Here is a 12,130-nt window from a genome sequence, read left to right as displayed (position 1 = left end):
TTTTATTTTTTTTTTTTTTTTTTTTTTTTTTTTTTTTTTTTTTTTTTTTTTTTTTTTTTTTTTTTTTTTTTTTTCTGGAACTCTATATAATCCATAATGACTGATTAACGCAATTCAGCACCTGTTTCTTTTGATGCCTACGAAGGTAGTTTTTTGAGTCCTAAGAGCTGGCCCCCTATTTCAGATCCCATCTATTAAAGAGGAGGCAACAAAGTTTGCTGAATTGTGGAACAGTATAATCTGTAGTTTTAGAGACGAGGACCTTATAACTAATTGGTAATATAGCTATCCCACATTGGGACATGTTTTCTTTTGCTTCTTTTATGTATTTATTTATGGAACACGGGAATCAAAACCTTAAACTTAAAATTTGCAGGGAAATGAACCTGTTGCTTGTTCCATATTGGGCCAACCGTGATCTGGATCTTATCCAATGGCCTCTGTTTTTGCTTGCTGGAAAGGTTAAACTACTCCTGAGTTAAAATTCTTCCATTAGTTTCACTAAGACCTCTAAATGTATTAAACCTATAATTGCTGTGTAGATTCCAATCGCATTGGATATGGCTAGAGTGAGCAATGGAAGAGACAGTGTATTGAAAATGAGATTGAAAGTAGATAATTACATGAATGCTGCTGTTCGGGAATGCTATGCTACATTTAAAAATGTAATAAACTATTTGGTTCTCGGAGAACGTGAGAAAGTGTGAGTTTGCTACATCTGATATATATATATATATATATATATATATTTAAAAGAGCAAGAGAGAGGGTATAATTACATCTGTCTGATGTATTATGTTATTTCTTTGATGGTTTTCTCTGTCCAGGATTATAAATGAAATTTTCTTCAAGGTTGATGATCATATACAAAATGATGATTTGATAAAGGAATTGAATATGAGTGCTCTCCCTAGCCTGTATGATCAATTTATTATGCTCGTTAAATATTTGGTAATAGTTTCTCCAGATAATCTTCACTTTTTTCTGCTCAATCAAAGTTGATACAAATCTTAACTGAATTCAGAATACTTTCTACAGCTAGCGAATGAAAAGGAGGACAAGAATTGGGTTGTAATTGTCTTGTTGAACATGCTAGAAATTGTTACTGGAGACATAATGGAGGATGCGTTTTCTAGGTAAATTATTTGGGCAACTATCTCCTAATTACATTATATTAATGTGCAAATACCATTATTATCCATTCGTTATTTTTCTCATGTAGTTGGGCAGAGTCAAGTCATGGTGGCTATTATGGAACAGATGAGAGACTGAAATCCCTTGATCAACAATATCAGTTTTTTGGTGAACTTAGATTTCCTGTTAAACCAGAAACAGAAGCTTGGAAGGAAACAGTAAGTTTTATTTGTAATGTTTCAAGTGTAGTGCAACATGTGATAATTAACAAGAGAAATTTTACCGCCGATCAAATACCAATATTACACCTATTTATACAATCAATCAATCAATCAATCAATATCATATACTAAAAAAAATGAAACATCCGGTATTGGATCCCCCGACCAATCTGTATCTATAACAGCTTCCACCTGTAAGTGATCATCAACTTTATACAAAATAGCACGGCTTGGATTTGCTTTGAGATACCTCGCAATTCGAACAAAAGGCCACAACTTGGAGTTGCCATGTTCTGGCTCACAATACTAATTGCAAATGATATAATTAGGTGAGCAGTTGTGAGATAAGTCAACTTGCCACCAAATGACAATATCTTCTAGGATCACATAACCAGTCCCTTTGATCCACATACAATTTGATATTAGGATCGATGTCTGTCTCTTTTGGTTTAGAACATTCTTTTTTTAACAAGCCAATTTCTTCCAAAATATCTCACACACACTTTCTTTGTGACAAACTAATGCATTCGTTAGATCATGCTACCTTAATACCAAATAAATAATAAAGTTTACTAAATACTTAGTTCAAAAGGAGTTTTGAAGGATTATCCCGTTTTTTATTTAGGTAAAAAAACTGGGTTTGGGTCAGGTCAACAAATTTCAGCCCATTTTACCATGTTTAATATAATTAATCAATCAATATATATATAAAAGCAGAGACCTTATGAGAGAGTGCATGAGGTCCTGCCACGTGGCACTCTAATATTGCATTTAGCTTTTTTTTACCTTTCTTCATTAAGTCTTTTTTACTGTTACCCAATAGATCATAGTAACTTTTTTTTACTATTATATAAATTTAGCATTTTTACCTCTTTTTATTAAATTTTTTTTTTACTGTTACCCAATAGATCATAGTAACTTCTTTTTACTATTATATAAAATATGGGTTGTTCTTGACAATTAGACCAAAAGTTATTCACTATAAAATAGACTACCTTTTAAAAGTAGACCAAACCTTATGAAAAACTCAAGCCCAGTTTTTACCTTACATATTATGACCCAAGTTTGACTCTTCCAACGTGTAAATCAAAGCAAAAACTTACCATCTTACATACTCTCCTCTTCCTCCCCCACGTATAGATGATAATTTTAAAAAATTTCAATCTCATGAAATTGTGTCTCCATTTTCCCCCAATTTCAATTCAATATGCTTTTATCTATTAATAATGTTCTATGCAATTTATGCAGACAAATTCTCTATCATCGACCAGTGCACCAAAAATATATATAAATTTTGAGATCGCTGAGGTTGTTGAAATAATTGACAAGTGCATATTTCTAAAATTTATAATAACAAAAAAAAGTCTAATAAATAGCATATATTATCTCACAAAATGCCATTAACTTAATATTTTCTTTTATAAAATTCAATGATAGGAATGGTAAAAAATATTATCCTATACAAGAAATACCAAAAATACATGAAAAACAATTTTCGTACGAGGATTTATCTTTAAATAATATGAAGACAATAGTAAAGATAAAATGTATTGAATGAGATCCTACAAAATAGGTTTGTTAATCATTTCAAATTGTATTGATCATTTACGTAAAAAAAATAATAATACATCATATTATTTACATTAAAAAAAATAATAAATATTAATTTCACAGTTTATTGCAAGATGTGAACTGGTAGGGTATTGCAATAATAAGTAACATTGATATAACAATGGGTTGGTATTACATTTTATGCATACTTTGTGAAAGGAATGTCAAATCACAAGCAGGATCATTTTGGTGTGCAAAATGTGAAACAAAAATAAATCTTTTTATCCCAAAGTTAGAAGCACTCACATTAACTACATACTCTCCAAATATTTATAATATATTTATCTTACTATAACTACTATATATATAATTGCAAACTACTTCAAATACAGTTTTTAAATTGAAATTTTTGATGCAACTAACAAAAAAAAATTTGTGATATTTGATCGAGATGCTGAGAAAATCCAAAATAAATCTACAAGAGATGTTGCTTAAAAATAAACTGAGATACAACTTATTTAAATTATTGTAAAAATATTGATATTGGAGAGGGAATCCCATGTGATTTGAAAAAAAAAAAAGAAGGAAAAAAATGGATTTCTCTACTTTATTTGAATGAATTCAATCTAAAGGATAGTTTTAAAAATTATATAATTGCTAAGATTTTTGATGAACCTTCAAATGATAAAAAGGTATGGAAGAAAAAAAAATATACAATTCAAAATTCTATATTAATTCTTTTTGCTGCACTATTCCAAAATTAACAAAAATAAAAGCATTTACAAAAAACTGTCACATCATTGAAATTTAATATAAATGCAAATACCTATGAAAAATCTTAGCGACAAAATCCAAACTATGTAAGATTCAATCAAGAATCTCTCAGTGTCAATTCATTAGTGATTATCATAAACGATGCAACAAAAGGAAAAAATGATAAAAGCTCAAAAATTGAACAAATATGGACAGACTAAACTTCAAACGTTGAAGATGGAGAAACTGATGATGATAACAAGCGTCACCATACCACAATAACAAAGCATTGAAGAAAAAAGAAAAGAAAAAGATTTCGTAATGAAGCTTTTTATTACATCACAAAATAAAAATCTATAATATAGAATGAATTAATATGCTTTTATTAACTTTTATTATACAATATTACTCCAAGTTGTTTTAATTATTGCTCATTACTTGAACAAAATAATTATAATAGATATATGTGTGCAATTTATAATTGTTATTTTTTATGATGAACTTATTACTAACAAAGTTTTATAATAAATATGTTATAATATATGTATAATATTTTTCAAAAACAAATTTACATAAAATATTACATCATTATCTGTGCATCGCACGGGAAACTTACTAGTTCTACTAAAGAAACTTACTAGTTCCACTAAAGAACCTAAAGGGGAAGACTAATGGGGCTTTTGCATTCATTAATATAACAGCTGTACTTCTAATATTCTTTGTTGCAATGATGTTATATAATTTTTTTTTTTTTAATACAAAATAGAAATTATACTATTTGCACCATAACACCAAAATTTGATTCTTCTTTGAATCAAAACCTGTTAAATAGATAAATCCTTGCTGTGTATTAAATAATATGTACATGTTTAAGAATTGTAAAAAGTAATTCTATTCTTGATCTCTTATTTGAGATATTTACGTTCATATAAAAGAAATATATTGCGTACAGATTAAAAGGCTTCATCTGTTGTTTACCGTGAGGGAGTCTGCTATGGATGTGCCATCCAACTTGGAAGCTAGAAGGCGTATTTCTTTCTTCTCCAATTCATTGTTTATGGACATGCCTACCGCACCCAAAGTTCAAAATATGCTTTCCTTCTCGTAAGCTCTCTAGCATTGATCTTTTCTGACTGGAGATATTGCAGCTCCTTGTACGCAGGAGTATTGCATATATTGCACTAAAACTTTTGTTGCCCCTTGAGTATTGCAAGTTTCACAATATATCTTTGTTGCAAGTTGCAACTATTAAAAATTGCTTCAAAATACCATTTGCAACTTAATTACGTATTTGGCTTTTTTTTAGTGTGGAAAGAAAGTTGTTTTGGTTACTTTTTTGATGTTTTATTAGTGTAAAAGGAAAGTCTTATCTTTTGTGAACAAAGTAATGTATTCCTTAATTATAGAAAAAGTAACTAGTATTTTTTGTACACTAAGGAATAGAACTCAAAATGTTTTATATAGGTTGTACTGTAAAGTATTTATGGCTTTGGCCGAGGGTCCTCCCCCATATATATGACTAGAGGGAAAGGCTGTTCGAAGAAGAGTTCGTCTGAAAGAAGAAAAGACCCTTAGAAAAGGAGTTATTTTAAGAGAAAAAAAAGACTTTTTGGGGAAAATTAGTTTGTTAGTTATTTAGCTTGAAAGGGTACCCATGTGTAAGAGCTTTGTAAAATATATTGGAGTCGTAATTCTTGTTGAGTATAGTGGATTTGAATTAATTTTCTTAACCATTTAAATTCTAGTCTATATTGTGTATGTTTATTGTCTTTATTTGCCCGTATTATTATTTGTTCAAAACCTAGGCGCACCATTATCACCCGAAGTGGAATCAGGGCTTTTGTTATTGCACAACAGCAACGTGTAGTATCTGATATATTTGTTATTTCTTTTAGTGTCTTAACTTGTTACTCTTGTGAGGAAGTTATCTTCGCCATAAATGATCTTGAAGTGCCAAATGAAGATGGACTTTCCATACTTTATGGTTTGCAAAAAATGTTTCCAGGTTCTTCTCTTCCTTTTTTTGAGCTACTTATTTCCCCTTAAACTATCATTTCTGTTGGCAAAATTGACATGCTCCCTCATAATATGGTCATTTACTACAGATGAATGGAATAACTTCCTAGAGCGGGTCAGGTGTAGTGATGAAGAAGAACTCAAAGCAACTGAAGAACTTGAAGATGAACTACGTTTATGGGCATCATATAGAAGCCAGACATTGGCCAGAACTGGTATGAGTTCTCTCTCTCTCCGACTTGAGGATGTATTCTTTTGCCTTTAATTGATAATGAGTGTTACCTGGCTCTCAACAATTAAGTGCGAGGCATGATGTATTACTGGAAAGCTTTGGAACTTCAGGCCTTTCTGGATGTGGCAAACGATGAAGGTGATTAGAGAAACTTGGTTGGTAACTTGTAACTTCAACATCTTTAGCATGGTATGCCAACTTGTTTCTGTAAATGTTGATTGCTTTTACTCAGATCTAATGAAAGGCTACAAGGCTGCTGAATTAGATAGTGAGGAAAACTCAAAGAGTGAAAGGTCATTAAGGGCACAATGTCAAGCAATAGCGGATTTGAAATTCACATATGTGGTGTCATGCCAAATGTATGGCATCTACAAAAGGTCTGGTGATCCTCGTGCCAAAGACATTCTAAATCTAATAGCAAGGTATATATCTCAAATTCAATTCTTGTCTTATAATTGTTTCTCTAAGAAACTATTACTAGTCCTCCTTTCCTTCTGTCAGGCACCCATCTGTTAGGGTAGCTTACATTGATGAAGTTGAAGAACCTGTTAAAGATTACTCCAGAAAAGGGGTTCAAAAGGTCTATTATTCAACTCTTGTAAAGGCTGCTCCACCAACAAAAGCAATTGGTTCTTCTGAGCCAGTTCAAAATTTGGACCAGGTACAAGTCTTAGATTATAACCGGAAACTACAAACTAACCACAGATTGGAATTTTATACAGACAATGTGTTTGTCTGGCAGAGCTTCCTCTATATATATATTTATTGTTTGTTGAGATAAAACATATGATTTTATTAAATTGAAGAAAAACAAAAGTATTACAGAAGTAAAGTAAAAAGACTCGGGCAGAGCCCAGCCTAGCAAGGGACCACAAGTGAAATCCAAAACAATACGAGGACTTATGAGTGTCATTGAGCAGCCATCAACTTCTGGTATTGATCTAAGAAACTCATGGCTCCATCCAAGATCATCTTCGGTTGAGTCTGTGTTCTCTCAAAGTAGAACTTGTTCCGAGCATTCCAAATGGCCCAGCTTATCACCACCCATCGTTCAATATCCTTCAAATCCAGTTTTGTAACCAGGTGTTGAAAAAATAGGAAAAAGTCTTGTTTCGTATTCAAGCATTTTTGTAGTGAGCTAGAGCCCATACATTCCAAGCAAGTGGGCACTCCCACAGAAGGTGGCCGGTAATTTCAGGTTCTTGGCAGCATATCTCGCATCGCGGCTCAATCTTCATCTTCCTTTTATTCAAGTTGTCTCGTGTGGGGAGGATGTTGGGAAATTTAGACCTCGGTTGATAGAATTAACAAGTTTTAAACCCAAGTTGTTAATTAGATTTATTATGAATAAAACTTGTTAAAACAAATAAACATCAATATCATGTCAAAATCATGCAATGGAAAAAATAAATAAAACAAGATATGATGACCTTGGAAAATCAATGAAACAAACTAGTTTCACAGTAAAAAACCTGGGGAGAAACCTTCACGAAAAACAATTCACTATAGTAAAAAGAAGTTTCAGATCTAGTACAAAACTTTTGTCCCTAGACTCTACAGTCCTCATAAATGAACTCACAGCAGAAACCTTCTATCGCTTCAGAATCTCTGAACTCTTCAATATATGAACGCCACCCTTTGATGCACGAATTCCAGTACATGACTAACCAATTTCGCGGATCCCAATATGCAACTTAATCACCAACTAGAAGAAGATTGTTAGCTGCAAAGTTCTTCACTTTATCAATAATGAAGATCAAGAAGTACTTGGTTACAAAACTTTAAGACGCAAAGACGCAGTAGCTTCTTTTAGAGAGAATAAGACATCGATCACCTTTTGCATATGTTCTCCTTGTATTCTCTTATGTGACGGCCTCTAAAATAAGTCTTATATAGATTTAGGGTTGTGAAAAAAGAAACCCTACACAAATACAAAAATATGGGTCGAAAATCAGATCTGAAAATCTGAATTCCAGTAACCTCGATCGATCGAGAGGTGTCGATGAGGTGTCAAGCTTTAAATTCCGACAGATACAGCAATCGAGAAGTTATCAAGGAGACAGGAGATTTCTTGATTGATCCACCTAGCTATCGAGAGGTGTCGAGATTGCGATAACAATCAACTGAAGAGCTCGATAGATAGCCTAGCTGTCGAGCTATCTGTCCAACTTTAATGAATAGCCATTCTTTACTTGTTTCTTAGTCTAATTTTCATGGCTTTAATACTAGATTTGAACAATATGTTTCTTGAAGTATTAAACACATCCTAGATCTATCAAATTACAAGTAAAGTGCGTTTTGTTAAAGGATTAGCCAACTACATAAAGGAATGAAATATGTTCTTAACAAGTGAACCACGTATGTCCTAACAGAGGAGATTAGAGCAAGACCCCTAGATGATGGTGCGAACCTTAGGAGGTACATTTAGAGACCAAATTATTTTCAAGATTGGTCCATCAGTCCTATCTGAAGAGTGTTCCACACTGTCCAGCCATACAAGCTGGTCTTGGGTAGTTGAGTTCAGTGGTATAGTCATAATTTCTTGTCTCTACTAACGGAAAAAAAAAGCAGAGAGTTTCACTCTATCCCACTGTCCTTTGGACTCATCAATTAGCTCACAGAAACGCATGGAAGGAGGGACCAATCCGATTAAGCATGAGGGTTGAGGCAGCCATTTTGGATCAGTAACAACTATTCTTTGGCCATTACCAATCTGCCACCTAGACCACTTCCTAATAATCCCTCAAGCTACCAAGAGACTTCGCCATACATAGGATGGGTTAGACCCCACAATAGCTTCTAGGAAAGAACAATCATGAAAATACCGTGCTTTATAAACTCTATAGAACAAAGAGTGTGTGTTGTGTATCAGTCTCTAAGCCTATTTAGCAAGCATTGCAAGATTGAAGGCATGGATGTCTCTAAATCCCATTCCACCCTAAGCTTTTGGTGAACATAATTTCTTTCAGTTGATCCAATGTATTTTCTTTTCCTTCTTAGTTTGCCCCCACCAATACTGAGCCAAAGTTGAGTTAATAGTATCGCAAAGAGTCACAAGGAGTTTGAAAAGACTCATAAAGTAGGTGGGAATAGCTTCCACACTAATTGATAAGTGATACATAGAGATAGCCTTTCAGATCTGGTTTCAAGAAATTATAGTTGGATTATATATATTAAAAGTCAAATCGTAGAGAAAATCAAAATATAATCCAAATTGGAGTCCAATTGTGCCCCATGTGTCTCGTTTAATTTTTAATTTTTGTGTCAAGTGAATTATTAAGTGTAAAAATCGAAGAGTCCAAATCCAATTAATTCCATATTGGATTTTAATTGGAGTCTAATTTCGCGCCACGTGTATATTGAATTTTTTAATTTTTTTGGCAAGTGAATTATTGAGTGCAAAAACCGAAAAGTCTAAATCTAATTAAATTCTAAGTCATATATATATATATATAAATGAGAAACCATTACATATTTTAGAAATCTATAGTTAAAAAAATGTGTAAGTTAATACCATGTATAATTTCAACTTCTTCTAAAAAAATGTATAATTTAAAACTTGTAATTGTTATTATTTTTAATTGTACCTAGGCATATGCACTGGATAACACACTAGTTAAAATTAATCCTAGTTTAATTAATTCAATTATATGCCAATCTATATAATAGGTGAAACTGATAGAAACTCAAATTAGAGTTCCAGTTTTACGCCATGTGTCCTAAACTATTTATTTTTAAAGAGTTTTATTTCTTAATTTTAGAATTAAATGTGAGACCACATCATAAATATTTATTCAAGTGAGTTATTAAATTCAAAAACCAAAGAGTCTAGAATAAATGAATCGTAAAAAAAAAAAAAGTGTTTCATAATAATTAAAAAAAACATAACATAGACAATTTACATTTTGTACCTAATAATTTCTTTACAAAATTTAAAATATTTAACAAATATAAAAATGACTATCAATAGCATTTAAATTATATATATATATATATATATAAGAATTATATTATGCATCTTATTGTATATTTTTAAATGTATTTATGCATATGCGTGAGGTTACAAGCTAGTTTTAATTAAAGGCACAATCACATTGCCAATTTAGAATTCAATGCAGTGCAAAATAAATTGACACGGTGGTAACACTATGGGGAAAACCTTCGTAGGAAAAACTCCAATAGGTAACTATGTAAGTCACCACTTCTGAAGAATTTACTAATCAAATTGAAGTTACAAGTACAAAAATCTAATCAATCTCAAATACCTATGTACTGTAGAATTTGCTGATACTAGCTTAGCTCCAACCTAATTGGACTTTAATTTTAGCTAGCTTAATTTGCTAGTACAGATCTTCTATCAACGAAGCTAATGGTTGCATGGATCTTGGATTGAAGATACTAACTCCCTATAACAATGCTTGATAGTTGCAGTTAATTTTTCAGCAGCTTCACTTGAAACACTAATAAGATCTTCATTAGTTAGTGTCAAAGACTTTATTTGGTACAGAATCTTGGCACACAAAAGTCGTATCAATATATATATATATATTTTTTTTTTTCTTTTATGAACTCTCAGGTTCAGTAAGTGGAGGCTAGATTTTTTCTCTAAGAAAAGTCTTAAGAGGCTAAATAAAGCCTGATGACTCGAGTGCAGTTGTGATTGTAGATTCAGTAGGTCTTGAGAAGATCTTTGAGCAAACTCGTGTCTTCAAATATCATCTTCGAACACACTCCTTGACACTAAAAACTTACGACTCAAAATACAATTGAACAAGGTTTTGGATATGATTTTCCAACATCTAAAAAAAGTGATCCTAAAAATAATAATGATTGACAAATATTTAGAAATTCTCTATTTTTATTTTCTTTCAATTTGCAGTTCTGAAAGTTAAATTGATTTTGTGTTTGGTCGTTTGAATCCAACCATAGGATTGTTTTATTTGTTTTCTGTACTGGCATAATGCTTCGCGAGTGATTGCTTCAATATTGAACTGCAGGTAATTTGTATCCTTACTTTCATATATATTTGCAGGTTATATATCGGATAAAGCTTCCTGGGCCTCTGATATGCGGCGAGGGCAAGCCAGAAAATCAAAATCATGCCATTATTTTTACACGTGGGGAAGGCTTGCAAACCATAGATATGAATCAGGTACCACAGGAAAATATATCTTATGTTTGTGTCTATATATCTATGTGTGTGCGTATGTACCTTGGACAAAAATGATATTGTTAAGTAAATTGTGTTTGGAAGACAACGATGATAATAATGAAAGAAACATATGAAATTTAAGTGAATAAATAAAATATCTGATGGCTTAGAGGCACCATAAAACTGCTGTCTTTATTTGTCCCTCACAGAGTTGCTAGGATTATAATAAATTTGTCTACAAGATACAACTAAACCAAAAATTCTTCAAATAGCAACCTTGGATAATTCTTGTGAATTTTTGTAGGAGCATTCTCACCGAACCGAACCAATCTCCCCCCCCCCCCCAAACAAAATTGATGTTTTAGATCCCCACACCTCCAAAATCACCTTTACCCAGGTGGTTGTTGCTAAAAATTTTATCAATTACAAATAGTAACTACTTAAAAATAATATTTTATTGTCTCTCTCCTCATTAGGCTCTCCCCTCTCTATCACTCTCTCTCCCCCCGACCTTGTCTCTCTCTCTCTCTCTCTCTCTCTCTCTCTCTCTCTAACCTTGCATGGTGATTGGTTTTCATCTCTCAATCTTTTTTAGATTGGTGTCTCTCTCTTGTTCATCCTTGTATCTTTCTGTCATTCCCCAAACCCAAAAGGTTCCAAAGGAAGAGAAAGAACCATCAAGAGACTATGGGAGTTTTTTTTCTTCTTCTTTCATCAAGTAAACAATATATCTCGATGATAAAACATTAACACACTAAAATCTCTACATTACAAGTCAGAGCTCTATAACATATTTAAAAACAATAACCAAAAATCATGTGCCCCATATAATACATGACTATATTTCAAAACTCCAAATGGATAATCACAGTCACGATCTAAAATATACAACCTCAACGACAAATCTAGGCCTACCACATCCAAAGCTAACAAAGCTCAAGAGCCCAACCTCCAATAGGATTAACTATGGCCTCGTTAAATTTAGTAAGTTGAGTCACCAACCATTTATAGCACAACTCTCCCACTTCAATCACCACAAATAAAGTAAGCTCCATGTCCAATGTATAGCTA

The 12,130-nt window shown here is 32.3% G+C and overlaps 1 protein-coding gene and 1 long non-coding RNA gene across 2 annotated transcripts in view; both read left to right on the top strand.

Annotated features, from left to right (window-relative positions):
• The window catches only part of LOC112004894 (callose synthase 2), a 47,812-nt gene extending 36,441 nt beyond the window's left edge, over window positions 1-11,371 (top strand). Inside the window, exons 20-29 of the mRNA XM_065777492.1 lie at window positions 828-951; window positions 1,039-1,136; window positions 1,223-1,352; window positions 4,612-4,763; window positions 5,555-5,664; window positions 5,765-5,890; window positions 5,977-6,045; window positions 6,140-6,329; window positions 6,409-6,568; window positions 10,940-11,371. Coding sequence (XP_065633564.1) covers window positions 828-951; window positions 1,039-1,136; window positions 1,223-1,352; window positions 4,612-4,763; window positions 5,555-5,664; window positions 5,765-5,890; window positions 5,977-6,045; window positions 6,140-6,329; window positions 6,409-6,568; window positions 10,940-11,134 — 1,354 coding nt within the window. The 3' untranslated portion in view covers window positions 11,135-11,371. The remainder of the gene's footprint in view (window positions 1-827; window positions 952-1,038; window positions 1,137-1,222; window positions 1,353-4,611; window positions 4,764-5,554; window positions 5,665-5,764; window positions 5,891-5,976; window positions 6,046-6,139; window positions 6,330-6,408; window positions 6,569-10,939) is intronic.
• LOC136069200 (uncharacterized) lies at window positions 149-692 on the top strand. The gene is made up of 3 exons (XR_010630442.1): window positions 149-276; window positions 377-461; window positions 543-692. It is a non-coding gene; the product is annotated as an uncharacterized LOC136069200 (long non-coding RNA).
• Window positions 11,372-12,130: the final 759 nt, after the last annotated feature.

This window comes from Quercus suber, unplaced genomic scaffold (genome assembly GCF_002906115.3).
Source record: "Quercus suber isolate HL8 unplaced genomic scaffold, Cork oak 2.0 scaffold_156, whole genome shotgun sequence".
Classification (NCBI taxonomy): Eukaryota; Viridiplantae; Streptophyta; class Magnoliopsida; order Fagales; family Fagaceae; genus Quercus; species Quercus suber.
The sequence above is the reverse complement of the archived record's forward strand: the minus strand, read 5'-3'. Positions and strand labels throughout refer to the sequence as shown.